Raw genomic sequence first — 25,297 nt, 5'->3', positions numbered from 1 at the left:
CAGGGGAGGGGCAGAGAGAGAGAGAGGGAGACAGAACTCCCAGCTGGCTCCGAGCCATCAGCACACAGCCCTACGCGGGCTCCAACTCACAAACTGTGAGATCATGACCTGAGTCACCCAGGCGCCCCTCAACAGATATACTTTTAAAATGTACTTTAAAAATGTATTTTTGAAAAACGGTTGTCATGGATAATTTTTCCGAGCTAGGCGACTCGCGTTTCTTTCTAGGCCTAGGCCCTCAGGCCGCTGAAACCCTTTTGGGCGGACGTGGGGAGACCAGGTTGCGGGAAGGCTGGCCCCAGCCAGCAGGCGCGCTCAGCAAGGGGACTGGCGGCGGAACCGCGGGAAGGCGGAACTTCGGACGGGTGGAACTGCGGTCCTGCGGACCGTCGGGAGTGAGGCACCCCCCGCCCGGCCCGGAAGGAGCTGACGCGAGCTGGGACCTCGGCAGCCATCGCGCTTTGCAGTTCGAACTAGGAGGGCGTAAAGCCGACGCCGAGCGAGGAATTGCGATCTCTCCAGTAGCAGGTGAGTGGCGGTCTCTTCTTCCGGTAGAACCTATAGGCGGCCGCTTTCCCCGAGGAAAGCGCACTTTTCGGGCCTAGATTCCTCTCCGGAATCTGGCAGCACTAAGCAGGACGGGTTCCTTTGCTGCTCCGCGGGGGCCGCCCTGACGGTCCCCTGCATAGCACACCTGCTGCTGTCAAACGGTGGGTTGTTTCAGGAATGAACGAGATGACTCTGCGGTAGACAAGCCCTTCTTTCCCCTCCGCCTCGGTTTCCCCACCTGGTAAGGTGAAGGCGGCTCAAACCCCTTCAACAGCTCAAACCCCTGTGACGTCTTGTGTTTTTAGCTCTCCCAATTCGTGTGGGAGCAAAGTGAGCTTCTTTACTAGTGCAAGTTAACGTTTAGTCATAGCCCAAGTCCCAGTTGAGTGGCGGGGAAAGATACACTGTTGGGTGAAAACTGTAATGATTTATAAATTGTTCCCAGATATTCCAAGATAGAAATGTGTTTTGACAACAGCTAACACTGTGACCTCGTTGGCTGAAAGAACCAAACTCATTAGGAACGTAAGGTGTTTGGTACATTGGGCAATACGAGGTGAAAGAATATTTTTAACTTTAAAAATTAAACCTAATATTATTTACATATTCATCTATCAAGCTCACTATTACCCCGTGTCTTATTCTGAAGAATATCCTGTGTTCACTGTTAAAATACCAGTTAAGAGTATGCCACCTCTAAGCAAATGAAAGAGAAGGAAACATTTACTGACTGTTTCCTGTGAGTGAGGCGCTGCCATTTGCACAACAATGCACTAAGGAAGGTAATTGTATTATCTCTGGTTTACAGATGAGGATTAAGGGAATATTTACAATTTGTCAAAAATTAGTGGTGCTGGTATGTCAAAGGAAAGCGTATATCTAACGTTACTTCCAGGATTTACATTCATCACCAAAATACTTTGAACTTTAAAAACTAAGATTATAGTTCATTGGCATTTTCTGAGTTTGCAGAAAAGGAATGTTTTGCTTTTATTTTAAAAATGTTAGAGAAGCACTGTTAGTAATGAGGAAGATTAGCATTTGAAAAAAGTACGTTTTAACTATCCTTTCCTTTCACTTCAAGCAGAAATTGAGACAAAAGATTAGGCTATCAGAAATGAAAATCATTGCCACAGTATTTGAAACTTAGAAATCAGAATCTGTAGTAATGATGCATTATTTCTACGCCCTTTTCTTTAAGTATACTTGGCTGATACTCACTTAAATGATTTCTCTGCAAAACATTACTAAGCAAATACCTTTAAAATCACACTGTTGAAAAAATTTTCTTGTGTTTAGCTTTTAGAACAGTTTCAGTTAAAAGTATTTTAAGAGGGCGCCTGGCTGGCTCAGTCGGTGGGGCATGCGACTCTTGATCTTGGGGTCATGATTTCAAGCCCCTGTTGGGCCTAGAGCTTTCTTTTATAAAAGTATTTTAAGGACTCAATTTGTCACTGCTTACATCGGTTTTTATTTTCTTAATTCAGTATAGACAAGTTCAGTACTCATACTCACAAACAACTTTATTCGTAATACAGAGTTCTTTCCCCCTTTTTGCACTCTTAAAAAAATCCTATTCAAATTTGACACAGGTTTAACCTTTAAGTCGAGTGTCACTTTTCCCTTAAGGAAACTTGAGTTTGTACTTTTTGTTGATTACATGAACCAAAAGGCCTAATTCCATTATTATGATTGCTATGCATTCGGTCCTAAATTTTCTTGAGTTTTGTATTTACATCACTGTTTCAAAACTTTGAAGGCTATGGAAAGAAAATCTAACAGTTTTAGGTGAAAGTATTTCTAAGGCAACTTTGTCTTGAAACATTCAGCATTGTTCCTGTCCATCCTTAGTAATGCACAGGGCCTTGCTGAAATTCTTTAAAACAAGGTCAAGCAGAGTTTGGCCTTCTTTATATTTCTGGTACTGTATGAATTCAAAAGAGAAGTGTGCATAATTCCTAAATTAGCTTACAGATAATTTATTGGTCTTAAGGAATTTGTACACGTTTTCATCATAAACCCGATGAAGTTGGGTAGAAAATTATGATTAATTTTTTTCTACTAAATATCTTTACCGAGAGTTGAAGGAAACTATTCTAGTACCTTTTCTGGTTACTGTCAACGATGGCATTGTTAATATTTGGTGTTGTTAATGTTTAAAGTAAAATAAGTCATTAAATATATTAAAAACTTGGGGACCTGACTGGCCCAGTCACTTGAACCTCCGACTCTTGGTTTTGGCTCAGATCATGATCTTACACTTAATGAGGTTAAGCCCCGCATTGCAATGTCCACGTGGAGCTTGCTTGGGATTCTCTCTCTCTCCCTCTCTACACTTCCTCCCCTTCAATAAATAAATAAACTTAAAAAAAACTGTTTGGGTGCCTGAGTGGCTCAGTCAGGTGAGTGTCCAACTTGGGCTCAGGTCATGATCTCCCAGTTCGTGGGTTCGAGCCCCGCACTGTACTCTGTACTGACATTTGGACAGTGTGGAGGAGGCTGCTTGGGATTCTCTCTCCCTCTCTGTCTGTGCTCTTCCCCCTCTAGTGTGCACTTGCTCACTTGGGCTCTTGCTCTCAAAATAAATAAACTTTATAAAACTAAAAATTAATTTAAAAAACTTTTTCAAAGTCTGTACTTTGAAAGGGCACTTGGCTGGCTCAGTTGGTAGAACATGTTGATCTCAGGGTTGTGAGTTCAAGCCCCATGCTGGGCGTAGAGATTACTTAAAAATGTTTTTTAAAAAAAATAAGATTTGTGCTTTCAATTTCAATTAATTTAGTCTGAATGAGTTAATACCACCTTATATTGTGTAGTGTTCAAAATATTTTCAGGTACATTATCATAATTAATCATTCTTAAAATTCTGTGAGGCAGATGGCATTCCCGTTATTTATCAGAAGAAACTGGAGCTCAGAAAGATCGGCTTTCCCAGAATGAAATAATAATATTTCAGAAGATGCATATTAAATCCAGATTTTTAAAAATTCTAAAATAGGTACTCTAACCATAGCTCTGCTATCCTTTGCTTTCCAGAGTTATTAATGTATTGCCTCTATAATCCTACACTCCTGTTATAGTTGCCTTTTTAGACTACTGGAGCTTTTATTTTTATTTCTTTATTTTTTAAAAACTAGCTTTACTGAAAGACAGTTCATATACCATAAAATTTATTCTCTTAAAGTATACAATTCAATGTTTTTACTGTATTCACAAGGTTATGCAACCATCACCGATTATTCCAGAACATTTTCGTCACCCAGAAAGAAACCCAGTACCTATTAGCAGTCGCTCCCAGTTTCCCCTTACCTGCCCTGTATGACAACCACTAACTTATTCTGAGAACTTACATATTTAGGATGTTTCATGTAAGTGGAATCATGCAGATACGTTTAATGGGACAAAGCTTTACGAAGTTATTTGTAACCGGAGAGGTTCTGCTTCATTACACTCTTTGTACTGATTTTCATGTTACTAAAGTAGATCTCTTTTCTAATCTGCATAGGCACTTTTCCTGTTTGTTGTTCATGCAATAAATAAATCTGCTGACGTGTATATGTTTCCTTATTCTTGACCTTTGCTCTTCACATGTCTTAATAGTGTGTTCATGGTGTTGTGTAACCTCATCTCTGGGCTCAGGTATCTGTTTGTGGCTAAGTAACTTTTATTCTTAGTTGGGCATTTTTATTTCTACTTTAAAATGACTAATGACTCCTGCTTATTTTAAGGTTCTTAGAAACCACAACTTTATACAAATATAAATATCTCATTATCTTCTAAAGCAGAGTTTCCCCATATATATTATTAAATCATTTCTCTAGGGACAAATTTTGCAACAGCAAATTTGGACCATCCTTACTGAAGAAATCATTTTTCCTGCAGGGCTTATCCCATTCTACCCCCCATCAGTCTCAGAGCTCTCACCCACCAACAGTCATCTACAGTGAGCTTCTCCCCCCTTTTGTTTGTAGTAACCTCTGCACCTAACATGGAGCTCGAACTCAGGTCCCCAAGATCAAGAGTCGTATGCTCTACCGACTGAGCCAGCCAGGCGCCCCTTCAGTGAGGGCTTTGTCACTGGATTCACAGGCTTGCTTTCTATAGCCGTTTGTAGCCGTTCTTCTAGGAGATTGGGTGCTTAGCGTGGACTGTAGACCATATAGCTCAGCCTGGATATCTGTAGCTTTCTTTCATTCGCCTTCTTCAGCCGTCTGTGCCAGAGCCAGGCCTTGGAACTTACCCCCTCCCAGACCTGATCCTCTTGAGTTTTTGACCCTCGTGTTCTCCACTTTGCTGACACAATTCTGGTCCACCTTTCACTTCTCTCACCCTTTTACTCCGACTATGTCTACATTTGCTTTTCAACCAGAGATTTCCCCCCACTTTATCCCCGTAGATCAGCTTCCTTGGTACCTTTAGCTACTCAGCCTGAACTTTTGATCACATCACTTCAGACTCTCACTAGTACTCTCAAATTCCTGTCCCCCTGGTCTTTTTTCACTTCCTTAATCTCTGTTCATTCTGTATTCTTTAAAGCTGACGCTTGCTGGGAAGTGAGGGTGGCAGGGAGAGGGGGAAATTGGAAATCCCTGCAGACGGGCAGTGCTCTGAATGGTTTTCAGCCCCAGCCAAGCACTTGGCTCTTCTTAGCCGTCTTTTAACTTGGGTCTTTTCCTCACAGTAGCTATCTATTCTAACCCTCATTCTGCTCCTCAGAAAATTCTCTATCCCCCTTCTTCACTTTTGCAGTCAGATTCCTGCTACCTCCACTGTACATTTCCAGGCCCTCCTTACTTCTACTCTGAAAGGAGGAGATGCACTCTCAACCCTGGCTCCTCTGGAGACTTTGCCCCTTTCGGTTAATTCCTTCCTTCTCTTTTTCTTTCATCTTTAACCTCTCCCTTTCCACTAGCTCCTTCCCTTCTTATAGCTCTTCCTTATCAACATACTCGAGCCTTATCCTCCTTAAGAAGAAACTCCCATTTCCGTCATTCCATTTCAAACTCTTTGAAAGACCTTCTGTCTTTTACACTTCTCAGTAATAACAGCAACCAGTATTAAGTACTTATTTTGTGCATTTTATCTCATTTGATCTTTACAGATACTCTAAGAGATTTTGCAGAAGAAACTTGTAACTTGTTCCAAGGTCACACAGCTCATGACTGATAGAGACCAGCTTTTGCACTTTAAGTGCTGGCCACAGGCTCTCCTCTGTTTCCGCTCCATGCAGGCTCCTCACCCTCTCAGCAGTCGTCTCCTTGCCACAAAACAAGCTGTGACATCCCTGCAGCTGGACTTCATGGGGCTAACTTCTTTGCACTTGTGCCATCCTCTCTTTTAGTTGTTCTACCCTTTCTGGCTTCTGTTGGTTCTTCCACCCCATCTGTCCCTTAAAGGCCATCTCAAGTGAAAACTCATTAATTCCATAGCATTTGGCTTAAGGCAGAAGGTCTTTAGGCAGAGCTGGTGGGAGAAATTCTGATGTTGGGTAGGAGAATGGGCAGAGGTTTTAAGGTGGTTAAGTACAGGTCATGAGCAGTGGTTTACTTTGGCACAGGGAAAGCTATAAGTGGAGGATATGTATTGAACTTGTAAAGGTGGCCAAAAGGTATATAGTCGAAGTTCTGAAGTACTGGACTAGGAGTTTGAATCATTTCTCAGCTCATAGACCTCCAGTGGCTGTCTATCCACAGGTATAGGGTGGCCGTATAAATTTCACACCTCATCAGGATGCTTTTGAGAGTGAAAGGAAGCACTATTGATAAATATACCCAGATAACTTTGCTGAGACTATCCGGAGCAAACTAGGAGTTACAGTCACCCTGACTATGCACGAAGTCAAGTCTAAGATGACATTTTCACAAAGCTGCTCTGGAGGGTGGTACAGATTGGTACAAACAAAATTTAAGGTTAAGATAGTTGTTTGGGAATGTGATTTAAGGTTGATCACAAAGTAGCTCCTGTAGAAATCAAAAGACAACTGGAGACTGCAGAAATTGATACAGCTGGGAAATAATCAACTGGATGGGGGATGTGAGGGAGAAGGGAACTGCATGTCAGACTCATAAGGTGGAGTGATTTAAAAAGCGGTACATAGGGGTGCCTGGGTGGCTCAGTCGGTTAAGCGTCCAACTTCGGCTCAGGTCATGATCTCACAGTTCATGGGTTTGACCCCGCGTTGGGCTCTGTGCTGGCAGCTAGCGTGGAGCCTGTTTCAGATTCTGTGTCTCCCTCTCTCTCTGACCCTCCCCTTCTCACGCTGTCTCTCTCTCTCTCACTCTCTCTCTCAGAAATAAAACATTAAAAAAAAAAAGAACTTTGTTGATCTGAAAGTATATTTTTGTATATATGATCTTTCATTTCTCAAGAGGTTTTTTCCCCCTCTTCTTTCCATATTAATTTTATTAGTTATCAAGCACATGTCAAGGAACTGCCAAATCGAACTATACTCTGCGTTTTCTACTGTGATTTCAGAAACTTTTTTTAACATTCAGTAATATGATTAAAATTTGAAAAATGCAGAAAGATTACGAACCCAGAAATTACCACCTGATACCATTTGCTACAAAAGACCAAAAGTAATGGAAAAAGGGTTTTTACTCAACATAGGTATAATCAGACTTGAAAACTTATTTCATTATCATAAATTTCCTTTCCTCTCTTTCTCCTTGCTCTTCCTTCCTCCACTCCAAGGTTTTGGTAAATATTTCATAGGCCATATATACTTTAACTTACTCTTGAATAGAGATTATTTCCAAAATTTGTCTTGTATTACACTTTGGTGCACATCTTGATACATAAAGATTGTCTTTATTTGGACAATTTCTGAAAGAATTCTTGGGTCAAATGGTGTGACATAGATTACTGCCAAATCAGTTGTTAAAAAGATTTGTACCCATTTATACTGCCACTAACTGCCTCTTTTACCACATCTTTTCTAGTTCCATCTGTTACAGTTCATTTTCATGTTTGCTGCTGTGATTGGCAAAGAATGGTCCTAGTTCGTATTTTTAATTAAAAAATTTTTTTGTTGTGTTTTAAAAATAAAAAGAGGCTTCTTCCTTTAATTTTTTCAAAGTAAGCTCTACACCCAGCATGGGGCCTGAACTCATGACCCTGAAACCAAGAGTCACATATTCTACCATCTGAGCCCCATTAGTTTGTATTTTAATGGCATTTTGTGTTTTATGCATCAGTAGGTATTTGATTAGACCACCCTGGATAAGAATGGCTAACTCTTGAGGTGCCTGGGTGGCTCCATTGGTTGAGTGTCTAACTTTGGCTCAGGTCATGATCTCACGGTTAGTGAGTTTGAGCCCTGCATTAGGGTCTCTGCTCTCAACATAGACCTGCTGCCGATCCTCTGTCCCACGTTCGGCCCCTTCCCTGCTTGCGAGCGTGGTCTCACATACTCTCTCTCAAATAAACGTTAAAAAAAGAGGGGGAGCACCTGGGTTGCTTGGTCCTTTGAGCTTCCAACTTCTGCTCAGGTCATGATCTTGCAGTTCTGAGTTTGAGCCTCACATTGGGCTCTCTGCTGTTAGTGTGGAGCCTGCTTTGGGTCTTCTGTCTCCCTCTCAAAAATAAACAAACAAAAAAGAACAGTTAAAGTCTTTATAGTAATGTTGTTATAGGATTATTTACTCAGAGTTCGAGTTTAATGTTGTTGGTGTTTAATGTCAACTACTGAATTCAAAACATTTTCTTTTCCAGACTCTGTAAGATTTGGATATGTCCTTCATATTTGACTGGATTTACAGTGGTTTCAGCAGTGTGCTACAGTTTTTAGGTAATGTTGGCCCTTTGTTCTCTATTGTTACCTCATTTAATCCTACTTACATAAAAGTGCTTATTTGTCTAGAGCCTCTTTTTATGTATAACCCACTAGTTGTGAATGTGAGCTTTGAAATCATACAAATGTGTTCAAATAACTCATTGTATATCTCTTATAAATTATGTAATCTTGGGCAAATTACTTTCTTTACCTTAGCCTTAGTTTCCTTATCTGTAAATTAACAATAATCCCTACCTCTTTTAAGGTTGTTGATAGGAATATTATTTACAGAAGTAGCTACCTTTGATTAGCCAGTTTACCTAAAAAGTTTCTAAGTACTTTAGATACTTTATCTCATTTACTCCTCACAGAAATTGACTGCATTGTTTTTATTATAAATGTATGCTAAATGAGACTTGTATACCCAGCAATGCTGACTAGTATTTTTCCTCTATAGATTTCAAAAAGGAAAAATCTAAGCATGTCCCTCTCTTCCTCATGTTCTTAACTTCTCACATTTTCCAGTGAAACAAGGTTTTGATTGTCTTCTATGTTACCATGTATACAATTTTATTATTGTAGTAATTGATGAAGATATTTCTGGTCTCCTGTTTTCGAATCTTGCCCTAAGTTTAGTCTCCATGTCATCTTGAACTGGCACAAAGAGAAGCATTTCATGTAATTACAGAGTTGTCAACATAATTCCTAACTGGCCACAACTGTACTTATGAATTGTTATCTCCTATATAAATATTTCCTCTTCCATAAACATAATCTGAACCAAGGAAATAAATATTGCTTGGAAAATACACATTTTGTTTGACTACTGTATATTAAAAGGATAAAAATGTAAGGTAAAATTTTATCAATCTATTTTTAATTTCTTATATGGACCTCAATTTTTGCAAATTTTTAAAAATCAAAGTTTTTCTTTTTTAAAATTTTTATTTATTTTTGAGAGAGAAAGAGAGTATGAGTGGGGGAAGAGCAGAAGAGAGAGACAGAGGATCCCAAGCAGGCTCCACACTGTCAGCACAGAGTCCACTGTGGGGCTCGAACTCACAAACTGTGAGATCATGACCTGAGCCAAAGTCAAGAGTTGGTCACTTAACTAAGCCACCAGGTGCTCTTTTTTTTTTTCCTCTTTAAAATAAAATTCCTCACATTATCTTATACGGTCATTCTACTACAGGTCAAATACCAGATCTTTCCATACTACTTCCTCAAAAATTCTTAAATATTTTTATCAGACTGAAATATTTTGTTACATTATTTGCAACAACTAGGTCAAAAATAAATGTTTTCAACTTCATTATATTGGGATAGCCTGGGTTGTAACAGGTTGGATCAATGCTGAACTACATTGAAAAAGTAGACTGCCTCATAAGCAGGAGCAAGAGGTTAATATGGCTAACAGTAGGAGGCAGTGTAGAAAAATGGAAATGAACTAAAGCTTTCACATCAGAGATAGGTTCGGGGCGCCTGGGTGGCTCAGTCAGTTGAGCGTCTGACTTCGGCTCAGGTCATGATCTTGCAGTTCCTGGGTTCGAGCCCCAGGTTGGGCTCTGTGCTGACAGCCAGCTCACAGCCTGAGGCCTGCTTTGGAGTCTGTGTCTCCCTCTCTCTCTGACCTTCCCCTGCTCATGCTCTCTCTCTCTCTCAAAAATAAATAAAACATTAAAAAGAAAAAAGATGGGTTCAATCTCAGATCTGACCTTGGCATTGGAGCAAGTTAACTTTGAGCCTTTGTTCCCCTCTGTAAGAAAGGGAATAATGTGTACTTCAAAGACTTATTTTGAAGATTAAATGAAGTAATGTATAATGGGTGCTTAACAGTGCTTATCACAAAATAAGGGTTTAGTCCAACTCACTTTTAAGATTAAAGTTTAAATGTCCTACGTGTTCCCTTTTGGAATCTTACCCAGTACACTGTTACTGCTTAAAAGTTAGGATTGTAAAACTGACTGTGATTGCACTGATTAGAAACCATCTGTGTAGAAATGTTTTAAGAAATAGAAATGTTTTAAAAAATTATTCATCACAACTCGTGATTAAATGAGAAATAAAGTATCCCAGCTCAAATAAATATGGAAGACAGTCCTTCCCCTTAGGATCAGAACTGTTGGTCACTGGGTGATCAAAAGATTAGGACTTCAAACCGTTTACTTTTTCAGCTTCAATGTGGATAATGTGGATAAAGAGTTAGGTGTTGTTTTGGTATGAATTTATTAAAAACTGGGTGGCCTGAATTAGAATTGTGTAATGTCTTTAAAAGCTCATGTTTTGACTGAAAAAACATATTTTTGAGTTGCTACTATGTCCCTTGTCCTTATGTAATTCCACAGGTGTTAGACAATTAAAAATGAAAAATAAAATTCATTACTGGTACATACCTATTAGAGTGTCCAAAATCTGGACAATGACAGCACCAAATGCTGGCGAGGATGTGGAGCAGCAAGAACTTGCATTCACTGGTTGGAATGCAAAATGGCACAGCCACTTTGGAAGACAGTTTGGTGGTTTCTTACAAAACTAGACATACTCTTACCGTACAGTCCAGCACTTGTGCTCCTTGGCATTTACCCAGAAGAGCTGGAAACTTAGGTCCGCACACGAACCTGCACAAAGATTTTATAGCAGCTTCATTTATAATTGCCAAAACTTGGAAGGAACCAAGATCTCCTTCAGAGGTGAATGGATAAATGAGCTCATTTATCCAGACAATGGAATACTACTAAGCACTAAAAAGAAATGAGCTATGGAGCCATGAAAAGACCTGGAGGAACTTTAAATGCATCTTCAATCTCAATTGACTGTATGATTACAACTATATGTCATATACAACTATATGACATCTGGAAAGGCAAAAAGGCAAAAAATACAGAGACCATAAAAAGATCAATGGTTGCTAGCCAGTGGGGGGTGGGGTAGGATAAAGAGGCAGAGCATATAGGATTTTTACGGCAGTGAAAATACTCTGTATAATATGATGATAGATATAGGTCCTTGTACAGAATACAGATTATACTATACTAAGAGTAAGCCCTAAGGAAACTCTGGGTGATTATGATGTATCAGTGTAGGTCCACTGTTGGTTAAAATGTACCATTTTCATGAGTGATGTTATTAATAGGAGAGGCTATATATGTGTGGGGACAGGGAGTATATTGGATATCTCTGGACCACCCTGTCAGTTTTGATGTAAACCTAAAACTGAAAAAAAGCCTTAAAAAAAATAAAGCTCAATTTGGAATTTCTCAATAAATGCCAATCTGCTAGAATCAGTGTTCTCTTTTTGCTATCACTTCGTCTATCAGTACTTGCTTGATATATTTAAAATTATGTGCTTGGTTTTTTTTGTTGTTGCTTTAGTTTATGCAATTCTAGGAATAGTTTAACCTTACTGTCTCAGGGAAATTTGACAGTGACCTAAACTTTCTATTGAAAGAACTCAACTATGATTTTTATTGTCAAAACTACTTATTTTCATCCATGAATATCTTTTTAATTTTCCTTTTGATCTAGCTTCATTAATACATGATATCAAGCATTTTGTGTTTCTCTAATAGTAGATGTAGATATTTATTCCTAAATTGTCAAGGGAATCAGCATTTTGGCACTGCAGGTAAGTTTAGGTAACACACTCATTGATTGGGACAAAGTTTAGGTTTAAAATGATTTGAATTTGTATATTATAATAGATTTAAAATAGTTTCAAAACTAAAATTAGACTAGAAATCCAAGCTTATTCAAGTGAATTTATAAAATCTTATAAGTTCAAAAGGTCAATAGGTGTTTCTTTATAAAACACCTAGAGTAATTAGGGAAAGTATCCAAATAACTATAAATATTTATACTAGACTTTTATTTAAAGTCATTTTACTTGGATAATCTGTCAGCACTTTGACTAATCAGATCTTATTCTGCAGGATTATATAAGAAAACTGGTAAATTGGTATTTCTTGGATTGGATAATGCAGGAAAAACAACATTGCTACACATGCTAAAAGATGACAGACTTGGACAACATGTCCCAACGTTACATCCCAGTAAGTATATTCCCCCGTACAACATTCTGCTTTATCAAGTGGTAACAATTCATAACACTACCCAAAAGTGTTTTCTTTTTTATTTTTTTTTAATGTTTTTATTTATTTCTGAGAGAGAGCGAGCGAGCGAGCAGGGGAGGGTCAGAGAGAGAGGGAGACACAGAATCTGAAGCAGACTCCAGGCTCTGAGCTGGCTGTCAGCACAGAGCCTGGTGTGGGGCTTGAACCCACGAACCATGAGATCATGACCTCAGCCGAAGTCGGACGCTTAACCGACCCAGGCGCCCCAAAAGTGTTTTGTTTTTGGTGGTTTTTGTGGTGGATAAATTGTGATCAGGTGATTTGACCTACTAAAATAATATAGTAAATAATAGCTGACCCACTCCCAGAGAGTATATTTAGATCTTGAAATAATACTGCTATCTTCTTATCAGTTAGTACACCCTTCTCCAGATAGAGGAATTAAAGTTACTTTCTCAGGGATTATAACATGATTGAGGTCTCTCCAATCAGATACTGCTTAGGCTATAAATAGTCACCATTAGTTTGTTTGTTTATTTAAGTAGGCTTCATGCCCCATCTCAGGACCCACCATGGGGCTTGAGCTGAGGACCGTGAGATTAAGAATCAGATACTTAACTGAGCCACCTCGGCGCCCCTCACCATTTCCTTGTTTAGATAACCTAAATTTCTTTCAGATTTTAAAACTACTATTTTAATCATTTTTCAGTGGACCGATTATAGTTACTCTTAACTTAATAACCAAGTATTTTTCTAGTCTGAGAAACCTCAACAGTATCTAATATAAAGACCATAGAGTTATTCCAAAAAACAGAGCACGTATTCATTTATAGAAAGTTTTAAAAACAACTTGAAAAAATAATTTACTGTGGTTTCTTTAAGAAAGACTACCCTGGAAGACATTAACAGGGACTCTGTAAATCACTTAATACATAACATTCTTTATATAAAGTATGTCACCATACTGTGAATAGGTAAACATTAAAGTGACAAAATTATTAGAACAGATGCCTTATAAATACCTATGACCTTGCCTTTACTGTTGAAGAGACTGAATCAAGTCAACGTAGAGTAAAATGGATTTTAATAGTTTTATTGAGTGCCTGGGTAGCTCAGTTGGTTAAAAGTCCAACTCTTGGTTTTGGCTCAGGTCATGATCTCACAGTTCACGAGATGAAGCCCCGCATTGGGCTCTGCTGCGCTGACAGTGTGGAGCCTGTTAGGGATTCTCTCCCTCTCTCTCTGCCCCTCCCCGCTCACTCTCAATCACTCAGTCTCAAAATTACACTTAAAAAAATAAAAATAAAGTAGGCGCCTTGGTAGCTCAGTCATTTAAGCTTCCGAATTCGGCTCAGGTCATGATCTCAGAGTTTGTGAGTTTAAGACTCACATTAGGCTCTGTGCTAACAGCTCGGAGCCTGGAGCCTGCTTCAGATTCTGTGTCTCCCTCTCTCTCTGCCCCTTCCCCACTGTGCTCCGTTTCTCAAAAGTGAATAAATGTTAAAAAAAATTTTTTTAATAAAAATGAGAATAGAACTGAGAAATGGGCCAAAAAGTAGATAATATGATAGTTATTTGAGTAAATATTCAGAGAACAAGGACACAACAATAATGACAAAAAGTACCATTTTATTGATAAAATTGATACTGAAGTTGGAAAAGGAAGACTTCATAAAATTTTTTATATTGGGAGAAGAGTGGGACTAAGATTTTATTTTTAAATAATCTTTACCCCCTCTGTGAGGCTCAAACATACAACTCTGAGTTGAAGAGTCACAGGCTTTACCAACTGAGCCAGCCAGGTGCCCCCATTTAAAAATTTTTTGATACTGCTTTTTTAAATTTATTCAACAAATATTTATGCAGCACCTACTTTATGTCAGACATTGTTTTAAGTACTAGGAGTAAAAGCAGTGGCACAAAACAGTTGGCATCTCAATTTTCCTGCAGCTCATATTCATTTTCTCTTACATTTTGCATTAATCAAAAGCATATGTGAAAAGGTAACATGTGTCTACCCTATGGTCTGACAGTTCCATTGGTAAGTACATATCAGGGAGGAATGAAAACATATTTTCACCAAAATCTTTTTACAACAGTGTTTATACCAGCATTAGTTTTAATAACCCCCAACAGCTCCCAACAGCTCAGACAGCCATAAAAAAAAAAAAAAAAAGAAAACAGATAAACAGTGACATTCTGTTCAATAAGAGGAATAAACTGTTACATACGGTGCATATTATGCTGCATGGAAGAAGGTGATCACAAAAAGTTATATACATAATGGTATCATTTATATGAAATTCTAAAATAGGCATAACAAACCTGTGGTGCTAGAATTCAGATTCCTTCTGGGAATGGACATTGACAAGGAAAGGGCAGACTTCCTGGGATATTAACAGTTTTCTGTATCTTAATCAAATTGGGACCTTTTATAAAACAGAGAGTCTATTAAGGATATAATCATAAAGGTGGTTTCCCAGCTACATCCAAGCGTTATATTTCCCTTATGGGAAGAAACACACTTTGAACACAAATCGTATTGATTATTCTTTCAGCCACAGAACTATTTCTGAAGAAAGAATGGCTGTAGCAGGGCGGTTAACCAAATAATTCTCAGAGTTCATATGGGCCCAAGAATCATTCATGTTCCCACCAGCCACAAGGGAGAGACCTGGTTGAATACACTTCCAAAAGAGACTTGAGTAGAATCATACCTTAGTAATGGGGCTGAAGTAGCTATGAAGTAAAAGCTACTTGAACCTAACAAAACTTAAAAACTGATCTGCAAGCAGTTTGACTGCCTGCTAGAATAAAGTCCACCTTACTTCAAAAGAATACAATATCTAGCATCCAATAAAAAATTGCTAGACATGCAAAGAAGCAAGAGAATGTGATCCATAACCAAGAGAAAATTAATCAGTAGAGACAGAGCCAGAAGTGACTAAATGATGGACTAACAGATAAAGATGGTAAAACAGCTGTGAACAGTGTGCTTAAGGATTTAAGGAAAACATGAACAGAATGAGGAAAGAAATGGAAGATACAAGACAGAACCAAGTAGAACTTCTAGAAATGAAAAATTTTAATACCTGAAATGAAATTTTCATTATATAGAGTTAACAGCAAATTAGTGCCAGTGTTGGAGAAAGAAAGACCGGTGAACCTAAGTCAACAAAAGAAACTATATAAAAATGAAGCACAGAGAGAAAAATGAAAAGAAAATGAACAGATACTCAGTGACTTGTGGGACAATACCAAGCAGTCTAGCAGACTTATACTTTGAAGTCCCAAAAGAAGGGAGGGAGCAGAAAAAACTTTGAAGAAATAATGGTGAAAATTTTTATTATATTTGTGTTTATCATAAAAGACTGTCAGTTGCATAATATGATCCCCATGAGGGAAAATTATTTCTCTGGTATCATCTAAAGTGAATTACAGAAAAAATTATTTTTTTCCTGATTGCAACAGTTCACAATTGAATTGAATTCACAGCAAATAATTACCTGAATAGATAATATTTTCAGGAGAACTAGAGAAGGAAAAACAAGTAAATGTTGGGTTTGTGGTGGATAGTGAATACTAGATTATTACCATTACTTGTGTTATATTGTCATTATAAACTGGAGTATATCTAATTACAACAAATTATTTTTTTAAGTTTATTTATTTTGAAAGAGATGAAGAAAACACAAATGGGGGGAGGAACAGAGAAAGATAGGGAGAGAGAGAATCCCAAGCAGGCTCAGCGCAGAGCCTAATGTGGGGCTAGAACCCATGAACTGTGAGACCATGACCTGAGCCGAAATCAAAAGACACTTAACCGACTGAGCCACCCAGGCGCTTCAACAAATTCTTTTATCAATTCCTAAATGTTTGATTTGAACTTATTTGCAGTTAAAGTAAACCTAATTAGCAATATCTACCATGAATAGAATCTGATTTTCTTGTTGTAAAAATATTTTGTATTATTATTTAGCTTCCGAAGAACTAACCATTGCTGGCATGACTTTTACAACTTTTGATCTGGGTGGACATGTTCAAGGTAAGATTCTATGACTCTTGTAAATAGATTTTAGCATAATAAAAATGTGGCCGTTATTTTCCAGTGCATGAAATCTCATTCTATTCAAGAAAGGCCAGAGTAGACTTAAAATTTTAAAATTATTACCCCCAGATAAGCTTTAAAGCAAAGTGATTTTTATGATACCCCTGGTCAATTTAAATCTGAATTGCTTTTGGTGTAAAGCATGTAAACAAAATTTAGCCTCTGTTGTCTGCTCCAGTCTACGTCTCACTGATTGTCACAATCACATTATGATGACGTTACTGCTGTGCATTAAAAACTTGATGAGTGACCTGCAAATAAAAACCAGGCTCGTTGACCTGACATTGAGGATCTGTGTGATCTGATCCCACTTTATTTTTTGTCTTTATTTTCCGCTGCTCCCTTTCCTATTCTCTTTACTCCAACCAAACCAAACCCCTTGGTGTTCTCCCACCTCTATGTTTTTAATTCACGCCACCCCCATCTGCACATGAGTAACCCACCTTCAGGGCCCAGTTTAAGTGTGGCTGCCACCCCTGAGAAGCCACTCTCACCTGTGAGTGCTGTCCATAGTACTTCCATGGCGCTTAGTGCATCTGTGTAAACGTCTACAAGTTTGGAAAAGACTATGTTATCTCTTCTACTAAACTTTCTGGAAATAAAATCCATTTTTTATGTCCCCCAAAAGACATGGCAGTACCGAGCACGTGGTAATTCATAAATAATGAGTATTATTGGTGGGCATTCTAAAAGCCTCTTAGGACAAACAGTTGAAAAGATTTTGAGTGGTTGTGGCTAGTGAATGCACATTTTGAGACATAATAATTGTTTGAAATATATATGAAGTACTTTCCAGAATATAATAGAGAGAATTGGAACCTAATGGAGTTTGTCTGAGACTTAATGTCTGTATTGTTTTTAAGATATGTCATAAAACTGAAGTCAGAAAAAGTTGCTTACTCATAAGACACCCCTAAATCTTTTTTTTTAAACCATCATGGAACAAATTACCTTAATGGTGTCATCGACTTTAGTTAATTTCTGTTACACAGTTAGCTTTTATTATTTTAACAAATCTGTACCCAATACTGATTTCCTTCTGACATTGACTACAGATTTATCATTGGCCAAAAAACTGATAAACTAGAAATGTCAAAAAATGAATACCACATATAAAAATTGTAGCAGTCATCCAGTGAACTTCATGTGCATCATTGTCTATCGGTAGCAAATATTAATTCCCCTTCTCACATGGGAAAATTGGGACAGAGTGAAATATTTGACTTGCTCACATCAAGGAAAGCCCTCCTTGGTCTTCTGGAAAGATTTGGCAACACCAGGTTAAAGATTAACTTGATTACATAGTGAAGTAGTAGCATCTAAGGAATAATAAAACTGGGTATCTTGTTGGACTCTTCCATCAAACCATCTGCTAGGTTTGACCAGCAAATAAAATCTAACTCCTGATTGTTTTTGTTAGCTCGAAGAGTGTGGAAAAACTACCTTCCTGCTATCAATGGCATTGTATTTCTGGTGGATTGTGCAGACCATGAAAGGCTGTTAGAATCAAAAGAAGAACTTGATGTAAGTTAACTGAAACTAAACATAGTTGAATCATTCTGGTAAGCTTAAGGAAATAGGTTGGAGATCGAAGTATCAGAGTGCAGCTTCTATGCAGCCTCTGCTACGACTCCTGGCAGTTTGTGGAGCTCAGTGATTACTCTGCTAGGAAGGCAGGGACAATAGCTTAGAAGAATTGTAGCTGTGGAGGAAGTGCTAACACAGACATTCTTCCCGAAGACCTAAGCTCACTTTGTGCAGTGTGCCTTGTATTTTTATTTCAAGTCTGCAACATACCTGGAGTGGCTTGGTCTTGAGTCCCAGTTCATGCTAGTATGCCATTTGCTTTGGGAGTTGTCCGGAACCTGGAAATGGTATAACATACTATCTTTGTCACCACTTGCAGGAGTGAGCAGGTCATGTGTAGCCATTTCTCCCCTCTCCCAGGTCAGATGCTCCCTGAAGAGATTCATGAACAGCAGGGAAGGCCAGGGCTAGATATGGGACCACAGAGAAAGCAGTTGCATGATTTGACCTGACCGTGCCTCTTCCCATAGCAGGCAAATAAATAATTGTTCATGTGGAAAAGTCCAGGTAGGTCCTGTGGTCATGGAACAGGGTCAGGGAATTCCTGACTACTTACCTTGTGCCAGGCACGTGGATGTTAAGTCGTTTAATTTTCAAATCAACTCCGTAAGGTAGGTGCTACTATTCCAAATTCTCTTTGAACTTCACGGAGGCTTATTTATCCAAGATCTCACAATTCATAACGAGCAGAACTAAAATTGAAACCAGTTCTGCCACCTTCAAGGTGTTCATTTTGGTACCTTAGTGATTCACAGAGTCAGTAGAGTTGAGCATTTACAGAAGGAGCTTTAAGGAAACAGAGGAATTGAGCTAATGCTTTCATTGAGCTTCCTTTATTTTTGTTATATTTTATTATTAAAGATTTTATTTTTTTAAGTGATCCCTACACCCAAGGTGTGGCTCGAACTCAAAACCCCGAGATTAAGAGTCACATGCTCTACTAACTGAGCCACTTAGTTGCCTCTGAGCTCACTTTCAAATACAGGAAAAGTTTGCCAAACAAAGTTGACAAAACTGACATGCTACGATAATGAGTCCTTGGTATTCATTTGGGGTCCTGCCATAATGAGCCCTTTAGACGGTTTCATATCAACATCTTGTCTTTCATTTTGTTTTGTTTTGTTTCAGTCACTAATGACAGATGAAACCATTGCTAACGTGCCTATACTGATTCTTGGGAATAAGATTGACAGACCTGAAGCCATCAGTGAAGAGAGGTTGCGAGAGATGTTTGGTTTATATGGTCAGACAACAGGAAAGGTAAATAAAATAATTTTTTTGGATAAGTGTGAATATTTAATTTGATAGCCTAAGTATCTTTTAACTTCATGTTTTAGTTTTATCTACTGAAACAGTGTATTCCGATACTAGTGCTAATAGTAATCTTGGTTATTATTAGCCCAACTGGTGGCCTTTTTTTTTTTTTTTTTTTTTTTTGAGGTATAATTGACCTGTAACATTAGTTTCTAAACTGTCATTTCTACATTTTGGTCTTTTTAAATATCCTCATGGGTTTTCTTTCTACCAGTGAATGAAACCTTTTCCTGGTAATAAAAATGTCAAAGCTCATGCTTATGGGAAACATAATTAAGCCGCAATTCTGCTATAAAGTGGAGGTTTTCTTTCCTAAAGGAGTCATTCACCATAATGTCTGTCTTCCCTCCTAGGGCAGTGTATCTCTGAAAGAACTGAACGCCCGACCCTTAGAAGTTTTCATGTGCAGTGTGCTTAAAAGGCAAGGTTACGGCGAAGGTTTCCGCTGGATGGCCCAGTACATTGATTAACGACGACCCACATCGGTTCCAGGTCTCACCATTCAGGCCTACTCAGAGATTTGCTCACTCAACTTGCATAACTTGAATTCAATAGACTTTTGTTGGTTAGAAAACAGATGTTTTTTAGATTATTAATATTATATCAAGTTAATTTGAGTGCAAATTAAAAACCGATTCAATGTAAGTTTGAATATCACAATGTTAGCTTTCTAATTCCATAAAAATTAGTTTTTACAGTTTATAATCTGACATTACCCCCAGCGCCATTTGTAAAGAACTTTCCAGCAGTACATTTGAAGCACTTTTTAACAATGTGAAACTACAAATATAAACCATATCTAAAAGCTCATCATGTTAAATTTTTATGTACTATTTTGGAACTAGTTTTTAAATTTTGATTATATGTCCACCTCTCTTAAGTATATAGTTAATAATTAGCTTATTGATGATTGCATGATGCCTTACAGTTTTCAATATTTTTTCGTATGCAAACGTCATGCAATAAAACAACCCCTAATGTTTGGCATCTTTGTTGGGCAGATGTTTCATTTTAAGATGTCGTATCCAGCTAGTATGCTCTAAAAATTGTGAGTAATGTCATACATATGAGGAGGCTGTGGGGAAAGGAGAATGCTTCAGAATTTTTAGAAGTGTTTAAGTCCTTAGAGGCTTTTGCGTTTACCAGGAGACAGGTTGTGTTCAGTTGCACCTTATACCACATTTATCTCTGAATCATGTGTATTTTTAACAGTAATGCTACCGTTAGTAGTGCTGATGGGGCCCATGTCCTAGTTGCCGTGGGATCGGCCTTCTGAAGAAAAGCACACCTTCCGGTACAACACAAGGTTAATCTGGGGTATGACAGGCCCTATGGCTCCATTCTAGTCTAATTCTGAAGCTTCCAAACTTCTTGGTGCCCAGTTTGGTGATTTGTGCCTTTTCACCAAAAGCAGTGACAGGCACCAGGCTCCCCATGTCTAGAGGTACTCCCCAGTCCCTTTACATAATGGTATTCTCAGGGCGGGCCACAAGCAGGATCTTGCATGTAGTTTCATCGTGGAGGCCTGCAGGTGCAAGGAAAAAGAAAGCCTCTTCCACTTCAGTTGTCAGAGATGAGTGGGGACTCTGGGCCTATGCTATAGCTCTTCTACATTGTTTGGCACATTTTATTTCTCAGTAGAAATAAATGAATGCTTGTATTTAATTTTCATTTATATTAATTGCTTTCCCCTCTTTATAGCACAGAGGCTTTTGTTTTTAGAGGTAGTGCTTGCGGTGCGATAGTGTCTGCAAGTCTGATAAACTTAATAGCAAAATTTTAGTTAGCTTTTTAAATCACTTTAATTTTCTAAGAAACTGAGGTTCCCCCCCCCCGAGATTCTCATCATTACTGAAATAAGCTGAAAGTGCCAAATATGTATTTTTAAAGACTCCCAAACTTAAGATAGTCCTTTCTTGGTTATAAACCAAGATTTTATAGTCTATTTAACCAATCTCCTTGAGAATAGATTGCTCCAGTTCCATCAAGAATAATTTTAATATCTTTTCCAAATCATGTATTATAGTCCTTTTTTGTCATCAATAGGATAACATATGAGGTAGACAGGTGAGGATTGGGGAATATGACTGGAAGGAGTGACCAGTTAACTAAACCAACAAGATCATTCGACACATTTGGTTTTAGTAATTTGGCTCTTCCATTTCACTCTAAGCTTCCTTCCAAAAGAAAAATACAAGTTTCTTCCCTGCTTTGAATCATCAGTGGCACCATGGGAAAAGTACAAAGTACTGTTGGCTTATTCTGCCACTTGTGTACTTTGAGGGGTGCCTGGGTGGCTCGTTGAGTAGAGCATGTGACTCTTGATCTCTGGGTTGTGGGTTCAAGCCCCATGTTGGGTGTAGAGCTTGCTTAAATAATTTAGTAAATAGAGTACTCAACTTCAGGTGTCCTGACTAAACAAAAGGAGGCCTTATTAAAAGTAAATGCCTCTCATTTTTGGTATCTGTCTTCAGCACCAACAAGGATAGGCCTTTTCTTCAAGTATTTCCTTATATTGTGTTACTGAAGTCAGTTACCTGTATCATAAACCGGTATAAAGGAAAAAGCTTACTGGTTTCTCTAAAGAGGAAAAATGCTTTCCGGTACCAGATAATCTTGTCCCAGAATTCTAATTCTAGTTCTGACACTGGGATCAAAGAAATAAGTCACTTTGTGGACCACAGCTCAACTGTGGGTATTTTTCCATTAATGTAAGATTCTTACGGTATGAACATCCAGAAATGAAGTTGCGCTTGGCAGCACCCAGCTTTCCTGCAGCTCCAGGGAGATGGGCCTGCAGAGGCTCCAAGCCATTGGGCTTAACCCTCTCCCTCTTCCAGCTCCTCACACTGCTCCCCTTCAAGAGAAGCAAATTAAGAGAAGGGCAAAAAACAGAAGCACATGGGGAAACCTGTACTGTGCATGTGTCTGTGCAAGTGGGCCCACCTGTGGAGTATTCCGGGGACATAGGTTACTGTTGTACCTTACACTGTAAGGTGTGAAGTGTAATTGTTAACACTGACATGTACAAGATTGAATTCCATAGAAATGAGGCACTGCTCAAAAGAGGTTTTAAAATCTAAAACTCTACAAGACTCTAAAATACTCAGCCCACTTTTTCATTAGTGAAATTCTGAACCCCCATACCTGCTTCAGTGACTGCTGTTAATTATGTGTTCAGATAGCTTTTTAAATTTATTCCAGTTTGTCTTTCTCTCTTATTTTTAGAATGGAGATCCCAGCATTTTCAAAAATTGGGGCAAGACATTTTCTAAAGTATATGAAAAAATATTCTTCACCATTGGCTTGACTGACCCAGTATCTTTGAGTGCCAAAGACGTATGAATTCAGATACTGCCTACATAGATGTCAATTTTAGTTTCATATATGTACAGGTTTAATGTGGTTTACAGTGTTGTTTCTTATTAGTTTCCAGTGGGCTCACACTTCTTTACAGTGCTTTCCAGAACGTCAGCTACTTATAAATCATTAACATAGGGTAACAGCCACGATAGTGTTTGTTGCCTTCTGCAAAATGATTTTATCAGCCACATTCAAAACCCAGCATTTTCACAAGTTCCATCGTTAAAAGAAGTAGAATTCTAGTTGGTAGGATTTGAGAGTTTCAGGAGAAAGGTTTACTGCTCTGAAGCTGCACTGGTTGGGACTCAGTGCAGCATTTCAGTCTTATTAGTCACGTGATGAAAGTTTGCAAGGCTTTACTGCCACCTATGTTTTGACCGGTGTACAATGAGAATAGCTAATGTCAGGTGAACTCTTTCAAGGTATCTTGTGCTCATTTTATTTAGAATATACTGTTTGGATCCCTTTACACCTAGGTAAAAGTTGGTGAAGCTTCAAAAAAACCTCCAAGAAAGCATGAAAAAAATAGAGGTTGGCAAATATAAATTCCTTAATGCAAAATTAACAGAGGATTAAATGTTTTCTATAAACATTTTTTTGTCAGTGTAAGAGTTCAGAAAACACTATCAGTTGAGGTCTAAATACTCAAAACTACATGGTGATTCTTCCATCGCTGTTCTTTTGAAATGCAACTTGGTGCTTTTAAACACAACAAGAAGCAATCAAGAATTAATGGGTCTTAGAATATGGGACTGTGCCTCTGTATAAAGTGATAGGGATTTTGTTAAACACCAGGTCTCTGCTCCTGACCCTGGAACCCTCCCCCCTCACACATGCACACACCATACCTGCAGCATGGAATCTGCGGGGCCTGGTGAAGATGCAGTTCTGAACCGGCGAATTTTTGTCCTCGTCCTTTAGAACGTTAAGTAACTAATGCATTTAATACCACTGATAGATTGTTCAGGGCTTTGACCTCACTTTTAAATAGAATCAAAACTAATTCAAGTAGAGTCAGCAAATTTATCCAAGATAAACTTTGTTTCAGGAGCGTCCCCAACCAAATAGATTTTAGGGTAGAATTTTGTGTGATTTCACAGAGAAGTATTTTTAGAAAAGCTGCACTGGAGTGGCTGAATTCTTCAGCGTACATCTTAAATGGGGAAGGGAGGATTTGATTTAACTTCAGTTTTAGATATTTCAGGGGGTGACACAGGGGGGTGATAGTTCTACAGCTTTTGACATACAAGTTGCCTTTGGAATTGTGGTCATTATCAAGCGTAAAGATTCACATCACAATGGCCAACTTCACGTGGGTTTCTCTATTCCCTGGTGCTGCTCCTAACCTGAACTCATCATCAGCTGTCATGCTGAGGCCAGAGCGCTCAGGGTGAATGTCGTCAGGTTCCTTAAAAGTGATCAAAGTGTTTTCCATGGTGAGGCCTTCAGTATTTGACTGAATGCAGAGTATGTTGAAGTGGTAAGTCAGTGAGAAGTTTTTCATCACTAACCTTGTTTGCACTTTTGTACACCACTGCTTGCACTAGCATCTCAGTGTGAACTTTAACAATGGTTTTATAGTGTATACAGATTGTTAAGCATAATTTATATAAAGATGTTTGTTTACCTTTATGTATTTTACAAAGAACAGCTGCAGTAGATAGCTAAATGTTCTTGAATTGTGTTTGTACGTTATTTTGATTATGTTCTATTATCATTCACCCCCTATGAATTTGAGTGTCGGGAATAGAAAAATAAAATGCTAACCTGGTCTTTGAAAAACTTGAGTGTCAAGTTCCATTTTTATCATCCAGCAGTCATTTTGATTTTGCTCATTAGAAATTTCTTGGACTTTGAAATTAATGACGATAATAGAACATTCCCTTCATACAAAGAGTCTCAAGAATCCGCTAAGTACCAAGGCCTAATTTGCCTGCAAACCACTTCCGGGCAGACGGGAGTAGGACTGATACAACGTTGACTCCACTGATGTGTGAAAAACAGGGCAACCAGTTGGTTTTATCTACATCAAGGTGCTCTAGTGCTAGTAAGCACCAGAATCTCCTGGGGAGCTTTGATTTTTTTTTTTTTTTTTTTTTTTTTAAAGTAAACTCTGCCCCCAGTGTGGGGCTCAAACTCACAACCCCAAGATCAAGAGTTCCATGCTCAGGGTGCCGGGATGGCTCAATCGGTTAAGCGGCCAACTCCTGACTTTGGCGCAGGTCAGGATCTCATTGTTCGAGAGACTGAGCCCTTGTGTCCGGGTCTGCGCTGACAGCTTGGGATTCTCTTTTCCTCTCTCTCTGCCCCTCCCTTACATGGGCGCATGAGCATGCGCGCTCTCTCTCAATAAACTTAAAAAGTTTAAAACACTAACAATGTGCTGAATGACAAGATTTGAGCGAGCTCTTTTAACAAAAGCAATCACAGTTCTATTATGAGGGGATCCATCAAATACAGATTTACCTATGGACTCAAATTTTTCGCATTCATTTTTTCTATCAAGAAGATAGAAATAGTGCAATGAAGGGG

General features: G+C 38.5%; 1 protein-coding gene across 1 annotated transcript; it reads left to right on the top strand.

Moving 5' to 3' along the window:
• Positions 1–418: 418 nt before the first annotated feature.
• On the top strand, positions 419–24,547 carry SAR1B (secretion associated Ras related GTPase 1B). Its single transcript, XM_077768644.1, has 7 exons — positions 419–528; positions 8,263–8,338; positions 12,253–12,372; positions 16,373–16,438; positions 17,922–18,025; positions 19,217–19,348; positions 19,756–24,547. Exons 2-7 carry the CDS (start codon positions 8,281–8,283, stop codon positions 19,870–19,872), a joined length of 597 nt encoding a protein of 198 aa, XP_077624770.1. The 5' UTR covers positions 419–528; positions 8,263–8,280; the 3' UTR covers positions 19,873–24,547.
• The last annotated feature ends 750 nt before the right edge of the window (positions 24,548–25,297 follow it).

This window comes from Crocuta crocuta, unplaced genomic scaffold (assembly GCF_008692635.1).
Source record: "Crocuta crocuta isolate KB4526 unplaced genomic scaffold, BGI_CrCroc_1.0 scaffold64, whole genome shotgun sequence".
In the NCBI taxonomy this organism is placed as follows: domain Eukaryota; kingdom Metazoa; phylum Chordata; class Mammalia; order Carnivora; family Hyaenidae; genus Crocuta; species Crocuta crocuta.
Note: the sequence above shows the minus strand (reverse complement) of the source record. Positions and strands in the feature narration are given on the sequence as shown.

What these genes read in the sequence shown, in the direction of transcription:
- SAR1B (XM_077768644.1), top strand. Translation starts at nt 8,281, where the DNA reads ATGTCCTTCATATTTGACTGGATTTACAGTGGTTTCAGCAGTGTGCTA. An exon ending in CAGTGTGCTACAGTTTTTAG is followed by an intron (nt 8,339 to 12,252) that starts GTAATGTTGGCC and finishes CTTATTCTGCAG; the next exon opens with GATTATATAAGAAAACTGGT. An exon ending in TCTGGGTGGACATGTTCAAG is followed by an intron (nt 16,439 to 17,921) that starts GTAAGATTCTAT and finishes TGTTTTTGTTAG; the next exon opens with CTCGAAGAGTGTGGAAAAAC.